Source organism: Dipteris shenzhenensis, chromosome 31, assembly GCF_047967505.1.
Source record: "Dipteris shenzhenensis isolate YYH24624 ecotype China chromosome 31, Dip_SZ_1.0, whole genome shotgun sequence".
NCBI lineage: Eukaryota > Viridiplantae > Streptophyta > Polypodiopsida > Gleicheniales > Dipteridaceae > Dipteris > Dipteris shenzhenensis.
The window spans coordinates 12,982,531-13,008,478 of record NC_141626.1 but is presented as its reverse complement, the minus strand read 5'-3'; the positions used below and the strand labels follow the sequence as shown (position 1 = coordinate 13,008,478).

Below are 25,948 nucleotides of genomic sequence, written 5' to 3'. Positions count from 1 at the left end.
TCTAGGTGTGGGGGGGTGCCCTTCAGCACCCCTTGGAAGGGAAGACTTTCTTCGACTCTCCGACTCCTAATTTCTGGTGGCGGGTTGGAAGATCGTCTCACAGGGACCGACAATCCACTCGAAATCTCCAAAACAATGGTGAGAGGTGTTGGCTCTTATCGACAAAAGAGGCTCCTGTAATCGGTGATCGAACATGCAATGCCCCAGCTGCTGTGAGGGGCCAACCGCGTGTGGCCTAAGCTGACAGGATCTTCCAAAGGGAACGGACACAGGGAGTGGGGGCAGACGCTGAACTGGGGCTACCAAAAGAGCTTCCCAAGGGAATGGACAGTGGGGCGACCAAACTGAAGTGACGTCATCTAGGAAAGCGGGTGACGTCATGTAGGGTTACAGACAAATTGCCAGACAGTGAGTGAACGCAAATATACACAGCTCAGAGGTTCCAAAGATTGCAGTTTTAGGTTTTTCTGTGTTGATTCTTGCTGTTTTGCAGGATCAGATTTGCTCCATCGCTTCTAGTTTGCCAGTGAGTTGTTTCCATCATTCCTCTGCTATGATTTTGTTTTTGCAATGCATTATTAGTTTCGTAGGATCCTCTGGTTGTTGTTGTTGTTGTGTTTTGCCATTGCTGCTTTGTTGCTCGAAAAATCTGCTTCTGCATTGTATTTTGTTGCTGCAGATAGTGCAGCGATGCCATAATCTTTGTTCCATCTCTCGCAGTTCATGCTCGCACCACAATGTGGAGTCGTTTCATCTCCTCCTGCTCCAAAACAGGCCTCATCATCTCTGTCTCTTCCTTCTTTCTCGTGCTCCTCGCCTCTCTCCTTCGTTCCACCCCCTCCTTGCAGATTTGTAGGTCCTGGAATCCTCCCAGACACGATCCTCATGCCGACAGATATAAGCTCAACGTCTTCGTCGCTGATCTTCCTCGGGAGTTTAACTATGGACTTCTCGACCAATATTGGGATTTTGAGAGCACGAAGAAAGGAAACCGAGTCGAGAAGCAATTTGCAGTTTCGTCGCACGAGGGCCAGTTTCCACCGTACTCGGAAGATCCTCTCATCAAGCAGTATAGTGCGGAATACTGGCTTTTGGGAGACCTTATGACCCCTGAAGATCAGAGAAGTACGTCAGTCGCGAGGAGGGTGTGGAATTCAGCTCAGGCGGATATAATTTTTGTGCCTTTTTTCGCTACTTTGAGCGCGGAATTGCAATTGCATAAAGCAAAGGGGAAGTTCAGACATAAGAAGGACAATGCCGATTATGATCGCCAAGTTCGGGTAGTGGAGATAGTAAAGAATTCCTCTGAATGGCGACGATCGGGTGGACGTGATCATGTCTTTGTGCTCACAGGTATAGTATGACATTCTGCTGACGTTTATGGAGATATGTTCTGTAGTTATGCCACTCAGATCCTGTGTCTGAGCATAAGTGAAGAAAAGGATTTGGTTGATTATTGTAAGGACTGCGTTTGATTAGTTCTGCTCTCCACTGCAGATCTTTTGTAATTTTGATCCGTAGAAGTAGGGAACTGAGTATCTTTCTGTATGAATAAATGTATGAATATTTTAATCTGGGCGATCTTTTATGACTGCCGAAGCAAATCATGTTCTATTTGAGAAAGTTCTGGTGCATTTGGAGGGTTCTTCTTAGGTGTGTAAATCGGGTGTGTGCTCCCCAAAGTCTACCTCTGGTTGGTTGCATCATGCATGGCCGGCAAATTCTCCATGTTCCTATTTCACTTCTAGATCATCTGAGCTTAGCCTCAACTTACAAATGTTTTCACATATAGCTTTGTTCCATGCATATTGTAACAGTCGAGAGAAGAGTACAGAACAAGAAAGAGAAGGGACTCGACATACAGCACAGATCACAACCAAAACAGCTCTGCCTTTCTCAAGAGCCTGAAAGGGCTTTCTTTTTAACCAACTGGTACAGGCAAGAAGCATCTGGAGCGTCATGCTCTTCCACCTAGGCCATTTAAAGTGAACGCTAGGTCACATGGGCCATCTGATGTGGACACCAGGTCGTCATGTCTTCGCCCCCAGTCCTAGCATGATAAGGTTTGATTCGGGAGATGTGAGCAGTAGTGCATATGTTGCCTTGACAACTGTTTTTTGGCCCTGCAAGGGTCTAAAGGATGAACATATTAGTTTTTTGCTAATCAGTTCATTTGGTCAATTTGACCAGTTTAAGTTTTGGTTTAGTGGTTGTTTAAAGCTTTCTAATGTGCTCCTAGTGTATTGTTAGGGTCAAGTTTTTGTCCTCTTGTGGATATCCTAAATGCGTTCGTATTTTGTAAGGTATTTCTCTCTAGAGATGGAGGCTCTCTTTGTCTCTTGTATGACCCCACTCTTGCCAAAATAGCCACGGCCCCACTTTTATTTACTGGTCCATCCACCACCACACACACACCACTTTCACCTTTTTTCTCTCCTCTCTTCCACTCATCTACCCAGATAAAATCCTAGTGAGGCATAGAAGTTGAAAGACAAGCGATACCATTCCATTAGAGGGTGCTTTCTTAAGTAGGTAAGTAAGATCAACATCATCTTTTCCCAGTACACATGTCATCACTCCATTGATGCAATATTGCTATTCTACCAATCACATAATTTCTCTCCATACCACTCTTCTCACATTACTCTAGTACTCTGTGGCACCACATTTCTCAACACCCCCCTTTTAATCAAGTTACTATACACTTACAATTATAATGATTTTCCAAAAGGCAGGGCATCCCCACCTTGTTTGGCCAATCCATCTTGCCAAAAAAATTCTCTCTTAAACCTCTTTCTGAACTGGATAATGAACCATCACGAGTACTCTAGTGGAGAAATTTACTGGCCTTTGTCTTTTGTTGTAAAGAATTCATTGTCAGCTTTGCACTTTCTTGAGATGCTCTGCTGCATTCTGTTGAACAAATGTGAGAGCATCTTGCAAATGGTCAGCCCATTGCAAGGCACTTTTACGTTTGATGTTAATGTGATCAGTCAATCCCATTCTAGGCTGCCACAACGTAATGTAGGGAGACATCCTAGCTAGAGAGTTGAGGGTCGACATACATGGCTGACATAGAGTTCTATTTAATCTTTTGTTAATAATCTGAATGATGAAAAACCATACCGCTCTGGCTAACTGCTCTTGGAGATGTTTTCTCTTCATCTAGCCTATTAGTGCTGCATGATTTGTTTTGTTTTTTCCAAAGAAAGGAACCTTCTATTAATGCTTGAAAGATTTCATACAAGACAGCAGCCCCGAAGGTGCTGAGTATGGAAAAAACCGGAAAAGGCTGAAAGAAAAAACCGGCCTGTTCAACAGAAACCCAGCTCACTGCCTAGGCGATCTGTGGTACTAGGGTTAACAACCAAGTGGGGGAACTATACAACCAATGAATCCCTCACAGGGTGAAGTTGTAGAAAACTCCTGCAGGCCAAGACTTGCAGAAACAAGCACGCCTCTCGATAGTCGCCCTAGAGCCTGGAGTCCCACGCTCCCAGGTGGATTGTAGTGTGTATATGATGTCCTGCCAGATGGCGACTAGGGTAGCCAAGGGTGGAACCGGATGCTCACCCATCATGAGACTACAACGAGCCACCCAAATGTTCCACGTCGTGATGCTGGCTACCACCTCCCAAACGCTGTTCTCCCTAGGAGGAGGAGCTAGGTTGCCAAGAGGGACTGCCTCATGGAGTGCTATCCTCTGGATACTCCAACCCTGTATCCGGTAGGTTGGGGAGATCTCATCAATCTGAAACGTGTGTCCTTCCTTTGTCAACCAAGCCACCATCTCCCAGGTGTTCTCTCTGAAGACTCTGCACATGTGTCATGACCATGAGGGCTCCCATCCAAATCCTCGTTGTGCTACGACAGCTCCACAGGCAGTGTGGGATGGTCTCCAGGAGACCATCGGAGCAACAATGGCACTGCCCCTCCACTCGCATCTGCTCCAACCACGGTCCAATGGGCAAGCCTCCTTGGGCGGCTAGCCAGAAGAAGTAGGATATCTTCCTCGGCTGCAAACTGAACCATAACCGCATCCTAAACCTAGAACGAACATCTCGGGGCACTCTATGGGTCACCCAATGCCTCTCCCTCGAGGGGGTCCACCTCGATGAGTCCAGCTGAAGCGTCCTGCCAATCCCTGTGGTGTAGGAAAAGAAGGGTACCTCATCCACCTGCTCGGCTAGGCCGCCCTTGGAAGGCCAGAACCACTTTCCTGGATCCCACCGGACCTCCCTCAAGGGTTTACCCTTTCACAGCCAAAGGCTCCATCTAGGGGCATCCTGCTTTGAGATACTGGGAGGGTCAATGTGCCACTCCTTCCCCAAACGTCCACCACTCTGATCATTTGCCAGTGAATCCCATCAAGACTCCCATCCATCTCAAGGTCTCTTAGTGAGTGGTTGAAGTAGGCCTCCAAGTCCTACACGGAAGGAGCCGGGGTGCGTGCTGCCTCGCTGCATCAACATCCTCAAGGGGACACCAGTACGAGAAAACTGCCCCAACCATATGCTGTCTCTCCATATGCGAAGTTCCTCCCACGAGGACTCAGGAATTGTCATGTGCACGGATTGGTATCTGACGTGTACTAGGTACACAGAACTAGCTCAGGTTAGCCTGGGGAGGCTTAGAGCTAGGCAGGCTTGATTCTCGGGTTGAGTGGCAAGGGTACGAACTATTTATAGGTCTTCGCTATTTTTGGCGCTCGGGGCCCGAGTCTATAAAAGGGGCCCAGGGGGTTCAGTTCTCAGTGTGCAGTTGGGAGGTGCAGTTGGGAGCAAGTTTCGTTCCCAGGTGCTAGGTCTGATCCTGGATTGAGTCGCGGACGCGCGCCTGCATCTTAGCGTAGCCCAAGGCCCAGTGGCAGATCCAGGGCTTCACAGCGCCACCTGGTGGTGGGACACCAGGCTGGTTTGGATCTGATTGGGAGTTCGTGCCAGTAGCTCAGCTCGTGGCTCGGAGGGGACATCTTCTGATTCGGGATCACATCCCGTAGATGTCATGGTTGGGTGGTGAGCAGCCTGCTCAGATCTGACGTTGTGTGTGGTTTGTTTGCAGATCAGGGGTTTCAGGAGTGCTGGGATGTGTCAGTTGGTATCAGAGCCAACTCCTGAGGTAGGAACTTCTGATGCGAGAACTTTTGACGAGTTTTTCCTCCAGGTATGCCCTAAATTTCGAAATCTGTTGCTGCGTTTTTTGCTGGGTACCTGGGATAGGAGGGGTGGAGAGATATCTGGGAAAAGCAAGAAGAAAAGGAGGGAGAGAAATCGAGATCCCTGAAAGGGCCTGTGAGAGAAGGCTGTAGGAAGTGGAGAGAGAGCAGAAAGGTAGGAGAGAGAGGCGAAAAAAGCTGAAAGGGAGGCGTAGAAGTGACGCCTAGGACAGTACGGTACAGGCTGGGGCAAAGAGAGGCTCGTAGGGCGGCGAACAGGCTGTGTACAGCCTGTGCATTGGGCTGCGTGCAGCCTGCGCAGAGGGTGCTTTTTTCGAAAAAGCACCCCCTCCAAAGCTAGGGGAGCTTAGCCTTTTTTGGAAGCAGAGCTTCCAAATAAGGCTGCCCTGCTCCCTATATAGGTGGGGGGCAGGGTACTAGCCTACCCACAAGCCCAGCCTAGAGTTTCGAAGCAGTGCCTCGAACTGTGCGCCAGCCTGCATCAGCCGTACTTGCCTGCGCCAGCTCTACCTCTGCACCGTACAGTCTGCAGCAGCCGTACACTGCCAGCGCCAGCCTGCGTCAGCCATCGTACGGCTCTGCATCAGCACCGTACGGATCTGTACGGAACACCCTGCGCCAGCCTACGCCATCGGCCGTACCCTGTTGCGTCAGCCAGCGCCATCTGTACGGATCCCGCTGCAGCAAGCCCTGCGTTAGCACCCCCTGCTCTGAGACGGTACCCGCAGACTGTACGGATGCCGTACAGTCCATGTCAGCATCTGTACGGCCTGCGTCAGCGGTCGTACAGCCACGTCAGCAGACCGTACAGCCACTTCAGCAGCACGTGCATCCGGTAGCGGGTTCATAGAGGTCTCGGGATTCGTGGGCTCCGATTCGCCAGGTTCCAGCATCTCTTTCCGTCGGCATCTTTCGGGACGGTTCTCCTCTGCTCCATTCTCCTCTGTGCTTCGTTTCAGCCAGTTATTTCTCTCAGTTCGTATTCAAATCAGATTTCAGTCATGTCTGATGCTGCAAATCCCGAGTTCACCATGGGAGAGTAGGATTTGGATTACACTCCTGTGGGAGAGGAGGATCGGGGTCTCTATGATGACCTGATAACCAAAAAGGCCTTCAGTGAATTTACGACTGCTCTTGATGGCAAATTCGAGCAGGTCAATGCTAATCAATCGGGGTTGACACAGCAACTCCAGGAAATACAAGCAACTCTCACCCTTCTGGCTAGCACTGTGTAGGCACTCACGCATGTGGATGCCATGGCTTCAGTGCTAGGCCCGAATATAACTCCAGACCCTTTTCCGGACGACCAAAAGTCGAGAACAAAGGAGGTAGTTGACACTTGGTTACACAAGTGGCAGGTACACTTCCAATTCCACCCATATCCAGATGAGAAAAAGATCCAGCTTGCAGCAGGGTTTATGTCAGGTAAAGCCTTGCTATGGTGGAAGGAACTCCAGCCTAAGCCTGATACATGGACAGATTTTGAGGGGATCTTTAGGAAGGAGTTCCTGAAGAAGGAGGATGATTACGATATCGTTGGCAAGCTCAAAGCCCTCGATATGTCAAAATTAAACTCGACCTTTGAAGTTTATCTTCAAAGATTTCGGGATCTGCAAACCAGGGCCACTAAGATGGATCCAGTGACCTTGTTAGGTTTCTTTGTGGATGGTTTGCCAGACTCCTACAAGTTGCAGATAAAGAACAACAAATGCACAACGTTGCAGGAGGCCATGACTTATGCGCGCATATATGATGATACCATGGCCAGTACCAAAGCAACCACAGTTACCGACACGAGTGGAAAGAACAAACGCAAGTTCTTTCAGCATACGACTGGTATTGCGGAGACGAAGTCTACGGACAACGCCTCCAGGAAAAACTTGACTCCAGCCAAGAATGGTAAGGCCCGTTTCCTTCGCACTCTGAGGCTCAAGAAAGAAGGACGATGCTTCTATTGCGAGGAGCGGGGCCACACAAAGAATGAGTGTCCTAAGCGCAAGAACCAAAAGTTGGTGCTAGGACCGAAGCTCCAGGCGGGTCCACGTACCGCCGCCAAGGGAGCGAACCAAGTCGCGATGACAGGTATTTCAGTAAATGTCATTACCTGCCCACTCTCTTGTAATTGTACTTTCAATACTTCGTTGTTTGGTTCCCATGATCTTTTCCGAGTTTATGGAGAAGTTATGGACCAACAGGTTCACATTCTCTTTGATCCGGGCAGCTCTCACAATTTTGTTAATTACAAATTTGTGCAGAAGATGGGGCTGTCCACACTACCTAGCGACCACACCTATGAGGTGCAGCTTCCAGCTGGGAAGCAGTTTTGGGATCGCAAGGTTGAAGCGCTTCCTATCCGGATTCAGGCCTACATGGGAGCTCTTACATGTTATGTTATGCATCTGGAGCATGTAGACTTGTTGATCGGGAGAGAGTGGTTTAAAACCCACAATATTCAGATCGGATGGACGGAGCATACGCTTTCTTTTGTAGATAAGGACACCCAATTTTGTATTCAGTGTGATAAAATTCCCTCTTCTCAGGGGCCTATTGTATCTGCGATGCAGCTTCGGAATATATTAAACAATTCTCATTATGATGTCTATCAGTGTGTTTTGATTCCACTTTCTTCATTTGTTGTTTCGGTAATTAACAAGAATGAATTAAGTGTGTTTGAACACCGTGAATTGAGAATGTTGTTAGATAATTTTAAAGACGTATTCCCAGCTCAACTGCCGGAAGGTTTACCTCCAGAACGGGCAGTAGATCATCGCATAGACTTAGTCCCAGGGGCTCAACCTATCAGTGTACCACCTTATAGGATGAGCCAGGTAGAGGAGGATGAGTTAGCTATCCAGCTTCAGGATTACCTGAATATGGGCTATATCCACCCAACCTTGGGGTGCACCTGTCCTCTTAAGAAAGAAGAAAGATTCTTCCTGGAGAATGTGTATAGATTATAAACGATTAAATAAAGTCACAATTAAGAACTGCTATCCTTTATCTCGTTCCGATGATTTGATAGACCGTTTGGCCGGAGCGAAGTATTTCACTAAGATTGATTTGCGTACGGGTTATCACCAAATCTGTATCTATGCTAAACACATAGATAGGACCGCATTTCGGACTAGGTATGGTCATTACGAGTTTCTCGTATTACCTTTTGGTTTGACCAATGCTCGTGCTACTTTTCAGCAGATGATGAACGATTTGTTCAGGGATTTTCTGGGCAAATTTGTTGTTGTGTTCTTAGATGACATCTTGGTATATAGTAAAACGCTTGAGGATCACATCGGACACCTCCGGGTTGTCTTAGTTGTTCTAAGACAGCATAAGCTTTATGCCAAGATGAGTAAATGTGACTTCTTTATGAAGGAGATCATTTACTTAGGACACAAGATTTCTTCTGAAGGTATTAGCATTGATCTGGATCGTATCCAGAAGGTTTTAGAATGGCCTATCCCTCAGATTGTGAAACAACTTCGTTCTTTCCTAGGATTTACGGTATTTCTTCGGAAGTCAGTGCGTGATTATTCACGTATCACGGCACCCTTGACCAACATATTGAAAGATCGTGGACGCAGGTCTACCCAGCCGATCTCTTGGAATGATGCAATGAACAAGGCTTTTGAAACCTTGAAGTTCTCTATCAAGGAAGCACCCGTTCTTGCATTACCCGATCCTACCCGGCCTTATGTTTTGGAGGCCGATGCGAGCGATTATGCGATTGGGGCAGCTCTATTCCAAGAGGGCAGACTTGTAGCTTTCGAGAGTAAGAAGCTAGACGACACTTAATATCGTTGGCCCACACTCGAGAAGGAACTTTATGCTGTAGTGTATGCTCTTAAGGTTTGGAGACACTACTTGTATGGTTCAAAGTTCCTTGTATTGACTGATCACCAGTCAATTAAGTATGTGTGTGATGGATCAGAATTGAGAGGAAGGAAAGCTAGATGGGCAGAACTAATGCAGGATTTTGATTTCGAAATACGTTATCGTAAGGGTTCGTTGAATAGTGTGGCGGATGCCTTAAGTCGAGTTAAGTTTGTAAATGCTCTGTCATTTACGGAAATATCCTCAGACCTATTTCAATCCTTGAGAGGGCTATACGCAACTGATAGTCATTTCAGTTCTTATTGGCAAAGAGTCCAGGATGGGAGCTCCATAGTTGACCAGGACTCAGGGATTGTGCCACCTATGGTACAGGCGGCGGGTGGTCAGTGGTGGATGATTAGGAACGGCTTGCTGTTTCGGAATCAAAAGATTTGTGTGCCTGATGTTTTGGACCTTAAATCCAAGATTCTCTAGGAGTGTCATGATGCTCCTAGTGCTGGACATGCGGGTATACATAGGACTCTGTCTCTTCTGAAGCATACCTTTTATTGGCCTAAGATGCGTGCATTTATTGAGAACTATGTAGTAGGTTGCCGAGTTTGTCAGGTTACTAAGGCAGAACGCCTTAGAAGCGCGGGCTTATTACAGCCATTACAGATTCCAAGTAATAAATGGGAAAGTATTTCCATGGATTTTATTACTGGTTTGCCTCGAACGCGCAAGGGTCATGACTCTATTTGGGTCATAGTTGACCGTTTGACAAAAATGGCTAGGTTCTTACCTACTAGAACAACTATATCAGCTGTTCAGCTGGCTCACGAGTTTGTGGACCACTTGTTTAAGCTGTATGGTTTGCCATCTGACATAGTTAGTGACAGGGACTCAAAGTTTACAAGTACCTTTTGGACACTTGTATTTGAGAAGTTGGAAACTACTCTAAGTGTGAGTTCCTCGGATCATGCACAATCCGATGGCAGTACAAAAAAGGTCAACCAGTTGGTTGAAGACATGCTTCGGGCATATGTATCTAAGAGACAGTCTTCATGGGAAGATTATCTACCTATGATTGAATTTGCTTACAACAGTGCAAAGCATTCTAGTACGGGTTACAGTTCTTTTATGCTTATGTACGGGTTTCAACCTAAGTCACCAGTTATGGTTGGATTAAAAGGGATTCAAAATGATGCTGCTAAGAACTTCTTGCTAGATATGCAGGAAATGTTGCAGTTTGCCAAAGAGTCTATTAGAAGTGCCCAAGATCGGGACAGATTTTATGCTAATAGACATCGTTCACCTAGAGAGTTCTCTGAAGGAACGATGGTATATTTGCGAATTCCGAAGGAATCCAAGAGCCTAAGTACTGGTTTGGTTCCGAAATTATCCCCCAGATACTGTGGTCCTTTCAAGGTCATTAAAAGAATTGGACCAGTTGCATATCGACTAGAATTGCCTCCTGATGTTAAAGTACATCCAGTCTTTCATGTTAGTAGACTGAAAGAAGTCTTGGATGCAGATGATCAACTTGTTTCTCCTCATGAGATTATAGAAGTTACAGATTTGACTTTTATTCCTCTCGAACCTGAGTGTATCCTTGAATTTCGTGAAAGACAGATTCGTAATCGTACTATCAGGGAATACAAGATTAAGTGGAAGGATCGTGTTGAGGAGGATGCAACATGGGAGACATTACAAAACCTCCAAAGAACATTTCCAGATTTCTTAGCGAACTCAGGAGTGAGTTCTTAGAGGAGGGGGAGTATGTCATGTGCACGGATTGGTATCTGACGTGTACTAGGTACACAGAACTAGCTCAGGTTAGCCTGGGGAGGCTTAGAGCTAGGCAGGCTTGATTCTCGGGTTGAGTGGCAAGGGTACGAACTATTTATAGGTCTTCGCTATTTTTGGTGCTCGGGGCCCGAGTCTATAAAAGAGGCCCAGGGGGTTCAGTTCTCAGTGTGCAGTTGGGAGCAAGTTTCGTTCCCAGGTGCTAGGTCTGATCTTGGATTGAGTCGCGGACGCGCCTGCATCTTACCGTAGCCCAAGGCCCAGTGGCAGATCCAGGGCTTCACAGTGCCACCTGGTGGTATGGGACACCAGGCTGGTTTGGATCTGATTGGGAGTTCGTGCTAGTAGCTCAGCTCGTGGCTCGGAGGGGACATCTTCTGATTCGGGATCACATCCCGTAGATGTCATGGTTGGGTGGTGAGCAGCCTGCTCAGATCTGGCGTTGTGTGTGGTTTGTTTGCAGATCAGGGGTTTCAGGAGTGCTGGGATGTGTCAGGAATGGCCAAGTCAATCTCGCTCATCCGTTGCCCTAGCCCTTGTAGATGCTTTAGGGCGTTAAGCCTCGCCTCTGCCTCCATGGGTAAAGTGCTCCAACGGCCAAAGGCCCGGCCGGACCACTGTCCCACTATGCCCAACCAATGTGAGTCCGTTGTCCGAGCATACGTCCCTCCTGATCTTTGATCTTTGGGTGCCACATAAGGGGCTGACGCTCAAACTCTTCTCTGCATCTAGGCGGAGCACGAATGAGACCCCCTGCTAGTCTATGCTAAACTCTATGGAGGCTTCTCATCAAGGGGGAAAAGGGCAACCTTTGAGAAGATCCATCTGTGTGAAGGTTACCACTGTGCCCCAGTGCGTGGGGTGTTCCTTAGAAGCCCTCGCTATAAGAGGAACTTCCAAGGCTATCCACCTGGGGTGAGGCCGTGAACAACCAACTTGCCAAGGAGGGCTCTGCTCTGCATCTTCGGATCAATGATATTCAAGCCTCCTAGTCCCTGCAGCATGATCACCGTCTGCCAAGCTACCCGGGTTCTAGTGTTCCTCGTGCCATCCGAACGTGCCCAAAGAAAGTTCCGAACCAACCGTCGGAGCGGCCCAATGCATCCTCTGTGAAAGCACCAACAGGAGGCTTTATACCAGGTCGTGGCAAGAAGGATCGGGTTTGCCACTAAGGCGCGACCTGCTAGAGAGAGTTTGGCTGAGCTCCATTAGAGAAGCTTGCGCTAAACACTCTCAAGGAACGGGGTGATCTGTTGCTCTGCTGTAATGTCAATACCAACCTAGCATTTGAGGTATCTCGTTGTCTGGCCCCGTGGTATCCATCTGAAGCCAAAGTCACTCTCCCACTCACGAATCTCCTGTGTCTCCTCCTAGCCTGTGAAGAAACCTATGGATTTTGTCCAGTTGATCCGTGCACCCAAGGCCTCGCAGTAGATAGACAGGCGCTTCCGACTCTCTGCAGACTCACTGTGGTGCCCTCAACATACAAGGCGGTGTCATCTGCAAACTCCGAGTCGAGCAGCTTCTCCTCTTGTCTGATTGGGAGCCTCAATCCTGTGAGGCCCGCCATTAGTGATCTCAAGTAATAGCCCAAAGCCTCCGCCACAAACAAGAAGGGGAAGGGAGCGAGTGGGCAGCCCTGGTAGACCGAGCAAGAGAGAGGAAAGGCCTCACCCGTGTGTCCTCCGATAAGCATCTAACCAGAGCTCTGCACATAAAGCGCAGAAACTCCTTTGACCCATCTATCTGAGAAACCCAATCTCCGCAGAGTACCCTCCAGGAAGGACCACTCCATCCTGTCGTAGGCCTTCCCAAAATCCAAGAGGAGGACGGCCAGCGGTTGTGACTCCTCCGTGGACCAATCCATTGGCTCCCAGAACGTGAAGATGTTGTCCAGGATGCTACGCTCTTGGACGAACCCGGTTTGTGTCGTGGATGATGTCGGTAAGATGGGGCCGTAACCGCAAGCTCAAGACCTTGGCAAGGATCTTGTATGCAGTACCAAGCAGAGTGATCGGTCTCCATTGTCGAATGTTTGACCTATCTCCCCCTTTCGGGATCAAACAAATCCACCCCCTGCTCAAGGATTGAGGGAGGGAGCCTGTGTCAAATATCTCCTGGCAAGCTAATCGGAAAGGGGTGGAGATAATTTCCCAGAAGTTCTGGAAGAAAGCCGGAGTCAAGCCATCCTCACCCGGACACTTCTAGGTCGGGAGAGCCTTGAGGGCTTCCCAGAGCTCCTCATTTGTGAAAGGTTCCTCTACTCTGCTGCATAAATCCTATGAGACTACTGTCGGAAGGTGGTCCCAAACTACCTCTCGGGCCACAAGACCTATTGGGGTCATCCTCTCCGTCTGAAAGAGCTGGCTGTAAAAACGTGTGGTCAGGTCTAAAAGCTTCTGTGGGTCAGTGTGCATGATGCTTTGCGAATCACGGAGACGCTACAGCTGTGTGCCTGCCGATCGGGGCCCAGTGGTCGGGAAAAACTGTCACGATCTGTGACGTATTCCTTTCTCTTTCTAGACTTATGGATGGTTTAATGAATGGACACTTGTGGAAGGGTATGACCTTTCGACGGGACACTTGCCCTTTCGACGGGACACTTCCTAATGAGGCATAACCCTTCACAAGAGACATTCTAATGAAGAGACATTCCTATTGTAATGTACCCTCTCATCAAGGGTCACACCCTTCACAAGGGGTACACACCTCTTCATGCACATACCCTTTGGAGTACACACCTTTTCATGTGTGACTCTTCACTCTCTATATAAGAGAGGCCAAATTGTATGGATGACAATCACATCCACCCTACAGACATTCAAGCAATACAAATATTCCTTGTTCTCTGCTATCTCAGTCTCTTTTCTGTTCCTTAGCACAATTCTAAATATAGTAAATCTAGGATTTCTTACAGTGGTATCAGAGCAAAATTCGCTCCTGCTTGTAGGAAATGTCCCCCACCTTCTAGCGCTGATCTGATACATTTTTGCCGCTAGAAGGACACCCGTGCACATTGTGCATGGAAGAGATGGAGAGGATGAGCGTAAAATTTTTTAACGCCTACCCGGCCTAAAGTCATCCTGGCCTCTCCATCTCCCTCACATCACAAGTTGATGTGAATGGACACGACCAAAATCGTGTCCTTTCAGGTGCTTGGGCTGTCCCAAAACCAAGGGACGCACCTTTTCCACCATGGGACACACCTTTTGGTGACGAGTCTCGACTCCTCACTCATGGGACATACCCCATCGTGGGCAAAGGGACATACCTATTCATGCAGGGTCACACCCCTTTTAACAATAGGGACATATCCCCTCATGAACAGGTGCACCTATTCCAAGGGTCACACCCCTTCGAATAGGCACACCTCCTAGGCCCCAAGTACCTACAAAAGGGTACCTAGAGGGGTAAAAAGGGACAAAAATTAAACCCATCCCCTACCCCTAGGTTTACCCTAGCTACCCTAGGGTTAAACTAAACCCCCAAATTAATTTTGGGCAATTAACCCATTGGGCAGCCCCCAACGAAAAGAGGCGAACCTCTTCATTGCACCGTACGGATCTCGAGCAAGTCTCTGCGCAGCCAGCCGTACAGCCCTGCGCCATCTTTTCCGTACTCCCCCCCTGCGCAGTTATTCCGTACAACCTGTACGAATTTTCGCTGCCCTGCCGTACAGCCTGCGCAAGCCTGCCGTACAGCCGTACAGCCTGCGCTGTCAGTTCCTGGTTCGCCATTCCCTGCGCTGCCAGTCCCTGTTTCGTCATTTACGCTGCCAATCCCTGGTTACTGCCAGCCCTTACCTCGCCATTTTCGCTGACAGCCCCCCTCGCTATTTGCAGCCCTGGCCTTGCCATTGCAGCCCTGGATACCTGCCTTTTCCTGACAGCCTGTTGCCCTCTCCTTGTTTCGCCATTTTTACCTGCCATTTCAGCACCAGTTGCAACTATTCGCGCGATGAAGACAGCCCGTTGACAGCCCGGACCAGACAAGCCTCGAGCACTCCTCGCAAAACACTGCAACATGGACCTCCGGACAACGATTTGCAGCCTTCTTCTACGCAATCACTTGGCAGATTAAAGTATTGCCAGGTGGAGTCTTTCCAATCTGCTTTTTACGGATTCTCTTTAACAAATTACAGCAAATGAAAGAATCCACATTAAAGCATGGAAACCCTTGGTAATTCACCCGGCCTTTCAAGGACACCTCAGGCACCTACTACTACACAATATCGTGTTCAAATTGCACAGCTAGCCCATTTTGGAGCCTTTGCATCTTGGGTCTTCTGTGTCACGTGCCCTCCGAGTGACTTGGACCACATCCTCTACCTTCTGCGTGAGGCACCTCAGTTACATTATTTCCTCAGCACAGTACAGGTTGTGTTCCACGAGACACGAAGATATCCGGAACACGATATTCCTCAGGAGTTTGCTGTTCATTTTTGGAGAGAGTTTTACCCTTCTCCTTCGGCATCCCCAGGGTACTCTCCACCTCCTTCAGCTCCCAGATATCCTCCTCTACAGGTTGTACCTTCTCCAAGTCAGTATTTACATTCTGAAGGCACTCCCTCTCCTGGATATCCTCCTTTTCCGACAGCAGCTCCTTACCCTTTTTCAGATCCGTGGACTCTGCTACCTACCCCTGTCTTATCACGAGCAGTAACACCTTTTTCAGAATCTCGAGTGTTACCTCAGACAGGACCTCCCTTACCAGATTTCCACGGGTGGTTCCATCCTGCCTCGCCTGCCCCCTCCAATATGAGCAACCTCAGGGAGCAGCCCGAATCCTCTTTCAGGGATGGTACAAACTAGAGCGCAAGTTCGTGCTTTTCTCACAGGGATTTTCGACATGTCGCACCGCTCGCGTGAAGCCTCTCCAGAGATTAAAGATTCAAGTCCCAAAAAGATCCCTGAAGGCAACGTCCAAAGTGAATCTCTATTGCAACTTCAAATATCTCAGCTTCAGGACAGCATCTCCGACCTGGTTCAAAAAGTTCAACAACTCCAAGATTCTCGAAGTCCAGCACATACAGAGGACGACGTGACGCAACCCAACGACGATGCGGACTCTTTCTCACCAGAGGTAGAAAACACTGAACTGCGTGCTCTCTACCGATTACTTCAAGCTTCCAAAACAAAACGACTTGACGTCAAACTTCCAGAAGCCTACACTGGTCAACGTAATCGCCGAACTGTTGACCAATGGCTCGCTAAAATGCGCATGTATTTTAACACTGTTGACCTCACGGAAGGCAAAAAGATCGCCTTGGCAGCCTCCCTCCTGAAGGATACAGCATTTCTATGGTGGCAAAGACGCTTAAAGGACGGAAAAAGTGTGTTAACATGGGAACGTTTTGAACACGTGCTCCGTAAGCAGTTTGTACCTGCCAATGTGGACTTCCAAGCACGTTCAAAACTCCGACAGTTGGAGCAAACGGGTTCCCTGTCTTCATATATCTCTCAGTTCACCACATTGGTGCTGGAGATTGATGGTTTAACTGAGGATGATCGCCTTCATGCTTTCATCTCAGGCCTAAATCCCTCGTTACGCATTGATGTTCTTAAAGCAAATATCACCACCACAGATGGCGCTATTGCTTACGCAGAGCGCATTACAGATTTCCTAAACACAGGGAAGCAGAGTGCTAATCGCACACAGAACTCTCCTATGGCCAAAGGTGCTCGCCCTCAAGAAAATACCAGGTTTCGAAAAAACTTCGGTAATCAAGGTCAGCGACAGTCTCAAGATCCCCAAAAGCCTCAGAAATCATTTGCTGGATTCCAACAGAAGCACTCCCCCAAGGATCGTGTTTCTTTTTCTTCACAAAGTCATTACCGACATCCCCAACATAAAGGTGCGGCCACTGACAAGAAGAACAACTCCAGCTCAAAAGGACTTTGTACCATCTGTACAAGCGACCGTAGATGGTTCGATTGTCCCAAGCGACCAAAGCAAAATTCTAATATGGAACCTAGCACTTCCCTAAAAGAAGATGCTACCTCAGCACAAGACAAGAAAGGCAAAGCTGTTCGAATGGCGAATACCATCCACCTGAGCCTTGCCAGCAACCCCGAACCTTCCCTGGCCACTCAAGTACTTTGTGTTCAAGGATCGATTCGTGAAACAACGGTCACCATCCTCATCGACAGTGGCTGTTCTCATAATTTCCTAGCCAGTTCTGTGGTCGATAAACTTCGGTTGACCACTAGTCCTAGTCTAATGGACTATCAGATTGAACTCGCAATGGAACTACTTTCTTGTGCAACACCAGGATCAAAAACTTGTCTTTTCGCATCCAACATTATACGGACAAGTTGAACTTCGACATTATGCCTCTTTCTCGGTACGATGTCATACTCGGACAACAGTGGCTCTACGACTATGATCCATCAATCAGTTTTCGCAGCCATACTATCCAGTTTGTCCACCAGGGAAAACTTATTGAGCTAACTGGTTCTAGGGATTCTCCTTCAACCCCAGTTGCCTCTGCCCTACAAGTAAAGAAGTGGGTTCGTAAACGCCAAGCAAAGACTTCACTTCTGTTGGTTACGGCAGTAGAGGAGACACCAACAAAGGATCCTCTTGAATACCTCAACCAACCTTTTTTCCAGCCTTACCTGGACCTTTTTCCACAGGAATTGCCAAAGCAGTTGCCACCTCGACGACCAGTGGATCACCCAATCGAACTTACTCCCGGCAGTAATCCACCGTCAAAACCTCCTTATCGGGTTTCTCACACTCAAAATGAAGAAATCCAAAGACAGGTCACCGAACTACTTGACAAAGGTCACATTCGGCCTAGTCGCAGCCCTTTCGGATCTCCTGTACTACTTGTGGAAAAAAAGAACAAGTCTATGCGCCTCTGCATCGACTACCGAGCCCTCAACAAGCTCACTATCAAAAACAAGTATCCATTGCCTCACATCGATGACCTCTTCGATCAACTTCTCCACGCAACACAATTCTCCAAGATTGATCTTCGTTCAGGTTATCATCAAATTCGCATACGAGAAGGCGATGAGTACAAGACAGCTTTTCGAACAAAGTATGGACACTATGAATGTTTGGTCATGCCTTTTGGGTTAAACAATGCCCCGGCCACATTCATGACATTAATGAACGACATCTTCAGGCCTTTCCTCGATAAGTTCGTCATCGTTTACCTCGATGACATCCTCGTTTTCAGCAGATCCCTACATGAGCACAAACAACATCTTCACCAAGTTTTTGAAGTTATCCGCTCAAATTCTCTCTACATCAACATTGAGAAGAGTGAGTTCTTCAAGACCCAACTTGAATATTTGGGACATGTTATTTCAGCTCAAGGTATCTCTGTGGATCCCAAGAAGGTCGAGGTAATCCGAAACTGGCCTACTCCTAAGAATGTTCATGATGTCCGCTCTTTTCTCGGATTGGCAAACTTCTACCATACAAAGGTCTATCAGTTTTCCGAAATCGCAGCTCCTATCTCCGAATTATTGAAAAGCACAGCAATTTTTCAGTGGTTTCCCGAAACAGAGTATAGTTTCCAACAACTCAAGCAAGCACTCACTACCACACCAGTTATGGCTATTGCTGACCCAAATCTTCCATTTGAGGTCATGACCGACGCTTCCGACATCGCTACAGGAGCAGTCTTGATGCAAGAAGGCAGAGTTATTGCTTTTGACAGCCATAAACATTCTGATATCCAAACCCGATATCCGGTTTATGATAAGGAGTTTCTTGCTGTTGTACATGCTTATCGCTCTTGGAAACATTATCTCATGGGTGCCGACTCTGTGGTCAAAACAGACCATCACTCTTTAAAGTACATCTTTACTCAGCCAGTCATGAATGCTCGACAAGCACGCTGGGTTGAGTTTTTGGCCAACTTGAGTACATACCAGGACTACGCAATGTAGTTGCAGATGCTCTCAGCAGGTTACCTCTAGCATCAGCCATGGTAATCTCTACATTATCTGTGGATGTTCCGAATTCATTCAAAGGAAAGTATAAAGACTTCGGCACAGCAGTACAGGTTCTTTCCAAAGATCAACCTTCGACTTCCGAACAAAAGATTTTCTCATCCTATTCTTATACGGACGACCTTCTGTATTATCAAGATCGCGTCTGTGTACCACATGACAAGGATGTTCGACGTCTTTTGTTAAAAGAGCATCATGTAGTTCCTTATGCTGCCCATCCAGGCATCAATAAGACTTATCGGTTACTCAGTGCAACATACTACTGGCCTCAAATGAAAAGAGATGTCATCAACATGGTTACATCTTGCTTATCATGTCAACAAATGAAAGCAAGTCGACGACTTCCAACAGGACTTCTTCAGCCTCTTCCAGTTCCAACTGAAAGGTGGGAAAGTATTTCCATGGATTTCATTACAACACTACCACGACCTTCCCGAGGTAACACTCAGATTATGGTAATTGTTGATCGCTTGTCCAAATTGGCACACTTTGTTGCTTGCAAAAGCAGTGCACAGGCCCCGGACATAGCCAAACTCTTTATACAACACATTTTCCGACACCATGGATTACCCAAGAATATCATATCCGACAGAGATCCTAAGTTTACCAGTCACTTTTGGATTTCACTGTTCGAATCTTTGGGTACAACTCTACTGTTCAGTTCAGCTTACCACCCAGAATCAGATGGCCAGACTGAAAGAGTCAACCAAGTTCTGGAAGAAATGCTTCGACATTATGTTCAGTCATGCCTTCAGCCTGGGAAGAGTATCTACCACTCCTTGAGTTTGCGTATAATAACTCTTTCCATAGTGCCACCAGCATGACTCCATTCCAAGCAGCTTATGGACACACTCCGATTGTACCAACAAATTTTGTACTTCAACATCGAGTGGCCCTAGCTGATCAACTGGTTCAAGAAATGCAAGACATTCTACTGCAAGTCAGGGATCATATGCGAAAAGCGCAAGAGCGGTATCAACGGTCTGCCAACAAACATAGACGTCACCTGGAATTTAACACTGGTGACATGGTGCTATTATTTGTAGCCCCACATCGCTATAAGACGGTTAAGTCTGTGTTTCCTAAGTTGCGACCAAGATACTATGGATCTTTCCGGATCGTCAAGAAAAATTCACCTTTAAGTTATAAATTGGAATTACCACCATCATGGGGTAAAATCCATCCAACATTTCATATTTCTTGGCTAAAGACGTACATTCCAGGCGATGAAGCAGTTCCTCCTGCAGGTGATTATGTCCTAGAAATCGAAGACGATTATGTTCTCCTTATTCCTGAGCGTATTTTGGACCATCGACAGCGAGAGACTCGACATCGAATTATCACGGAATTCCTTGTTCTTTGGCGAGATCTGGACGACTCCAACGCTACTTGGCAGTCTGATGAAGACTTACAGCAGTACCCTGATCTTTTACAGCAGTATTTTCAGCATTTACAGTGATATTTTCTACATCAGTTCATTCTCTCCACCAGGGTCTTCTTTTGAGTGGGAGGGGATGTCACGATCTGTGACGTATTCCTTTCTCTTTCTAGACTTATGGATGGTTTAATGAATGGACACTTGTGGAAGGGTATGACCTTTCGACGGGACACTTGCCCTTTCGACGGGACACTTCCTAATGAGGCATAACCCTTCACAAGAGACATTCTAATGAAGAGACATTCCTATTGTAATGTACCCTCTCATCAAGGGTCACACCCTTCACAAGGGGTACACACCTCTTCATGCACATACCCTTTGGAGTACACACCTTTTCATGTGTGACTCTTCACTCTCTATATAAGAGAGGCCAAATTGTATGGATGACAATCACATCCACCCTACAGACATTCAAGCAATACAAATATTCCTTGTTCTCTGCTATCTCAGTCTCTTTTCTGTTCCTTAGCACAGTTCTAAATATAGTAAATCTAGGATTTCTTACAAAAACTGCTTTGTCATCTTGTCCCCCTATTGCACCCACTGGGCCCGGGAGGAGTGATAGGATAACTCAGCCCGCCGAATCTCCGTGTCGTGAATTTCAAGGCGAGCGCTCTTGAACCTGTCGCTAAGACACTGAGAACCTCTGTCTTGCTCCCTGAGCCGCCGCTCTATGGAGGCGAGGTCTCAGCTGTCAAATGCAATGATATATCTCGAAATTTGTGAAGCGCCTCAGCAAACCAGCTCCAAACTACACCGAGATGACGTCAGTGGGGATGTCATAGTAGCTAGTCCCTGCTATGCATGATGGAGTTTATGGTTTTCAACCTTGTGAGTGACTCTCATGAGATTGAAACTGCACTGTGTTGTGTTTTTAGAGGATGAGTTTGGGAATGTTCCTGGATTCATCTAGGTATATACACCGAGATGCTGCAGTAGACATGTAGATGTACCAAAAATGCAACAGCAGATCGAAAACTGATGTAGCAAGCCTCTAGGTCACCAGTCCAAAAATCGGCTGTTCTAGATGAGCTGGAGGCTAGGAGCAGCCCCGAAAAAGCTTCTGGTATAGGCGATTGTGCAGCAGCACTCTCAAAATAGCTCGAAATTGCAGTACCAGCCTCAAAACAAGTCAAAAAAGCCTTCAAAGATGAGGTGGTTGGGTCTGCTGTAGCATCCTGGAAACCCTAAAATCGGCAATAAAACGGATCAAAAGCTTGTGGAACAGGGTACTGACCAGCTGTCACAGGGGCTATGCACAGCTCCAAGAGGTCCCAATTGGTGGTGGCAGGCTATGGAGAGGCAAGGCTGATGTAAATAGCTGTAAGAATGAGAGGCAAGATGACTGAGGCGGCTGTGGCAGAAGACCTAAACGGATAGGGGGCAGCTCAAAAGCAGAGGTAAAATGAAGTAAAACTGAGGCGTCTGCAAGGGGAAGGAGCTTGAGCAGAATTAGGGTTAGGCTTAGGGCAGAGATGACGTGGCAGGGCAGCTATGGCAGGATTGACCTGCTCTATACCATGTTAGAAACATGGTGTGAGTGAGAGAGAGAGAGAGAGAGGTAGGAGAGACTATGAGTCCCCAAACATGGTTCAAGTAATTTTGAATGTACTAGGAGAGGGATATGAGAATCTAGTCCAGAGTATTGCCATTCAACGACAAATTTCGACACTGGAAGAACTTCAGTCAGTTCTACTTGGTGGAAGAACTCAGGACTCAAGGAATTCAAGCACGAAAAGGTCATTCTAATGATTAGGCATTCACAGCTTCAAATAGAAGCAGAGGCAGAGGCAAAGGTAGATCATATTAGAGTGGTCATCATCAACAACAACAAAATCAAAGTCAGCATCAACATCAACATTAGCATCATCCTCAGCAGCATCAAAATCAGCAAAGAGGAAATCATTCCAACTAAGGAAGATTTCAAGGATGAGGGAATGCATCCACCAATGTGTCATTCAATGCAACTACTGTCACAAGTTTGGACACTATGAAAGAGATTGCCGCAAGAAGTAGTACGACCAAGGCGGTCAATCCAGTAGCAATCGAGGGAATTTCTGTGGCAGAGGAAATCATCGTGGTGGACATTCCAGTCACATTGATTTTGCAAATGAACATGGTAATATGTTTATTTGCAAGCGAGGAAATGCATCAGACTGATACAGTGTACCCAGACACTGATTATAATCCCAAAGAGGATTTCAACTATCAAGTCGGCCAAGTGGAACAAGATCCTTGGTACGTCGACAGCGGTGCATCATCTCACACGACAAATCATCAGGAATGGTTCATAGAAATGAAGCCATTAGAAGGTTAGAAAAATGTCATCTACATAGTACAAGCCTTATATAGCTACACACTCACACACATGCACCAAGTGCATATCGGAGAAGTCCCATAGTGACACGTGGCACTCAAACATGAAAGAGTAGTAGATCTCCTAGTACTGCACATCTCACATCACATCAACACTCTTTGGCTATGATACCTTTAACAAATCTAGCCATTCTAAAAAATTCTTGAACCTTCTTATTCTCTTGAGGTACTAGGTACTCTTGTAATGCTTGCATTTTTTGTGGATCTGACCTGATACCTTCTTTGGCAATGATAAATCCCAAATATTTCAGTTGAGATTGAGCCCATCTGCATTGAGCAGCATTAATCTTAGATTGTGCTGCTGTAAGAAATGGAAAACTTGAGTGAGTACCTACTTATGTTCTTCCCATTTTGAAGTGTGGATGAGAACATTGTCCAAATAAACTAAAACTGTGGCTGTGATTATGAGATCGTGAGGACGAATTGTCAAGCATTGAAATGTGCTTTTGTGTATTGTTTATGCAGAGTGGCATGAACATGAAATTCATACAGCCATCCTGAAAGCTGTTTTTGGACAATCTGAAGGATGGATTGGGATTTGCCAATATCCTGACTTTAGATATAAAGTGAGACATTGGTGTTGAAAATGGAGCAAGAGAGTGAGGCGATGGCTATGGAGGATGACAGAGGAACATGGCTAAGAGAGAGACATCATGCGACAGTCTTTGAGAGCTTGACAGTAGCTTTCATTGCTTGGGAGATGACATTCAGTGTTGGGCGACATCTCAAAGTTACCTTTGGGTAGTAGAGGAGCTCACAATCAGCTCTCAGAAGGTAGGCAACTTCAAAACACGTGATTCTGTTTGTAGGCAGTAGCTCCAAACAGTGTGTAGCAGCTGAAAGAGCTGAATCATGCATGGGCTACTCAAAGACAGTAATATAGAGACAGCAACAAGCAATAATTAGATCTGTACATGCTCCCAGAGAATGGTGATGACAAAGTCACAGTAGATCTTTTTGAGGAAAACCAAGGAATAATTGGAACACCTGGGTTCCTTGGACATTTTGACTGGAAATCTATAATTGCTCCTTGAAAACTCAACCAGTCACAACCCACTGTGATGAGGAAAATCTGATTTGGTAGGACTGTAGTTGGTACTTCAGAAAGTTTTGCCAAGCTAGCTGTAACTCAAATGACAGTACCAGACGAGGTCTCGGCAAAAGTAACGTTGCCGTCAAATGTTACCTGGCTAGAATGGAATTCAGCTTTTGACCATAAAAGAACTGCCAGAATTGGAATAAAATCAAAAGATTATTGCCCTTAAATTTAGCTTCGACTACAAATGGCAACAGACGAAGAATTTAATTTCTCGGGGACGGACCTGCTGTCATGTCTCCAAATGCTCTTTTCCCAATACCAATTTATGTGGGCACCAGGTCATATGGGCCATCCGATGTGGATGCCAGCTCGTCACAATATCATCATTGTGGGTTGATCATTTTCTGTAGTATTCCTTTTCTGTATGACTCTTCTACAGTGGTGAACTGGTGTTGCATCAGACAGGCCTGATTGGTAGACCTATCTGGTGATTTGCTGGCTGGTCATTGATGAATTGGTTGCAGATGGTGAAGCAAGAGTGCTTTAACGATGCTGTGAACTTGTAGAATATGTACTGGTTTAGGAGGTGGTGATCCTTTTGGAAAAATAGGGCTTTGCTCCCAAGGCTAGAAGGTGGAAGGTGGTTGCAAGGAATATGTGGTGTTAAGATAGATTGTGGGGTGATCATTGATCGAATGAGAATGTGAAGCTCTGCTTGGTGGGAGCTGTTGGCTAATGTTTCAAGATGGGAGTTGTGTAATTTCTCTTCTTTCACTGCCTATCTACCTGTCTTTCCTGGATTTTCCAAAACTCTTTCCATCATGTTTCTTGGGTTTGCTATTGATGACCGTCAGCATTCTATTTTGTAATGACAAGGGATCTGGTGTCGAACCTGTATCGTCTTCAGAACTGGTGTGCTCTAGTGTCTAACTTAGTTAGGCTTAACACCAGACATTGATTTCTTGTGCATTTACCAGATTTTCCCTTCGATTGGTAATTTTACAAAAGGACTTATTACCCCTATACCATAACCTCTGGTGTCTGGTAAAATTGGGATATTTCTTCTTTTCCTGGAATATTGTTGAATCTGTTTAGGTTTATTGGTTTTGCCAGTAACATTCAACAGTAATAATGCTTGCTTGATACTCTTTTTCCAGAAATCTCCTGAAATGATGGAGAATGAGGTTGGAATGCACTGTTTGACAGACCCCGTAGCCATGTGGCATGTAAGGGCAGAGATAGCACCAGCTGTGCTCCTTGTTGTTGATTTTGGGGGATGGTATATGGAAGACTCAATAGCGATGGAGGCACAGCCTGTACCTTTAGATATAATTCCTCACAGACAAGTGTCCTTGCTGAAGGATGTTATTGTTCCTTATACACACTTGCTCCCTACCTTGCATCATTCCAAGGATTCTCAACGCGACTTTCTTCTATATTTCAAGGGCGCAAGGCACAGACACAGGGTAAGTTTTTCAGTGTTAGTGAAAGCTGCTTTGATTTGGGTATTGCCTTGGTTTTGCATCAAAATAAGGGATTCTGTGTTCTCACCATAACTTGTTGTGGGTGGCATTGAGAACAGACAGGCCTTGTACGGGACAAGCTGTGGGCTGTTCTGGAGCATGAGCCAGGTGTTGTCCTCGAAGAAGGCTTTCCCAACATAACAGGACAAGAGCAAGCTTTGAGAGGCATGCGCAATTCTGAATTCTGCTTGCATCCTGCTGGAGACACACCTACCTCCTGCCGGCTCTTTGATGCAATTGCAAGCCTTTGTATTCCTGTTATTGTCAGTGATAATATTGAACTTCCTTTTGAAGGAATGCTGGAGTATACAGATTTTTGTGTGTTTGTGGCTGTGCATGAGGCTCTGCAACCTAACTTTTTGGTAGAGCATCTCAAGGCCATCAGTATCAATGAGAGGAATAAAATGCGGGGCCATCTGGCTCAGGTGCAACACATGTTTGAATATGACAGTGGATCTGCTGGTGGAGTTGGGCCCATGGAGGAGGGGGCAGTCAATCTAATCTGGAAGAAGATCGTCAGCAAGATCCCTAACATAAAGGAGGCCATCTCTAGGGAAAGAAGGAAACCTTTGGGGACTTCGGTGACTGCACGGTGCCAATGTTTGTAAAGTTCATTTATGCCTTAATGAAGCCTTCAATGAAGCCTTCATTGTTGAGGATTTAAACGAAATTATCCTATTTATCAAATAATATTTAACTCATTACTTTTATTATCTTTTGTTTATCCTTGTGGCCTTTTGTAGTATTCGTGTCTCCTTGCACATTCTATCACTTCAGATGTGTACATTCAAAGTATGTGATCAAATGTGACTT

The 25,948-nt window shown here is 46.5% G+C and overlaps 1 protein-coding gene across 1 annotated transcript; it reads left to right on the top strand.

Moving 5' to 3' along the window:
• Positions 1 to 435: 435 nt before the first annotated feature.
• LOC147881051 (Exostosin family protein) lies at positions 436 to 25,769 on the top strand. Its single transcript, XM_087369735.1, has 4 exons — positions 436 to 526; positions 721 to 1,353; positions 24,819 to 25,078; positions 25,195 to 25,769. Exons 2-4 carry the CDS (start codon positions 738 to 740, stop codon positions 25,741 to 25,743), a joined length of 1,425 nt encoding a protein of 474 aa, XP_087225861.1. The 5' UTR covers positions 436 to 526; positions 721 to 737; the 3' UTR covers positions 25,744 to 25,769.
• Positions 25,770 to 25,948: the final 179 nt, after the last annotated feature.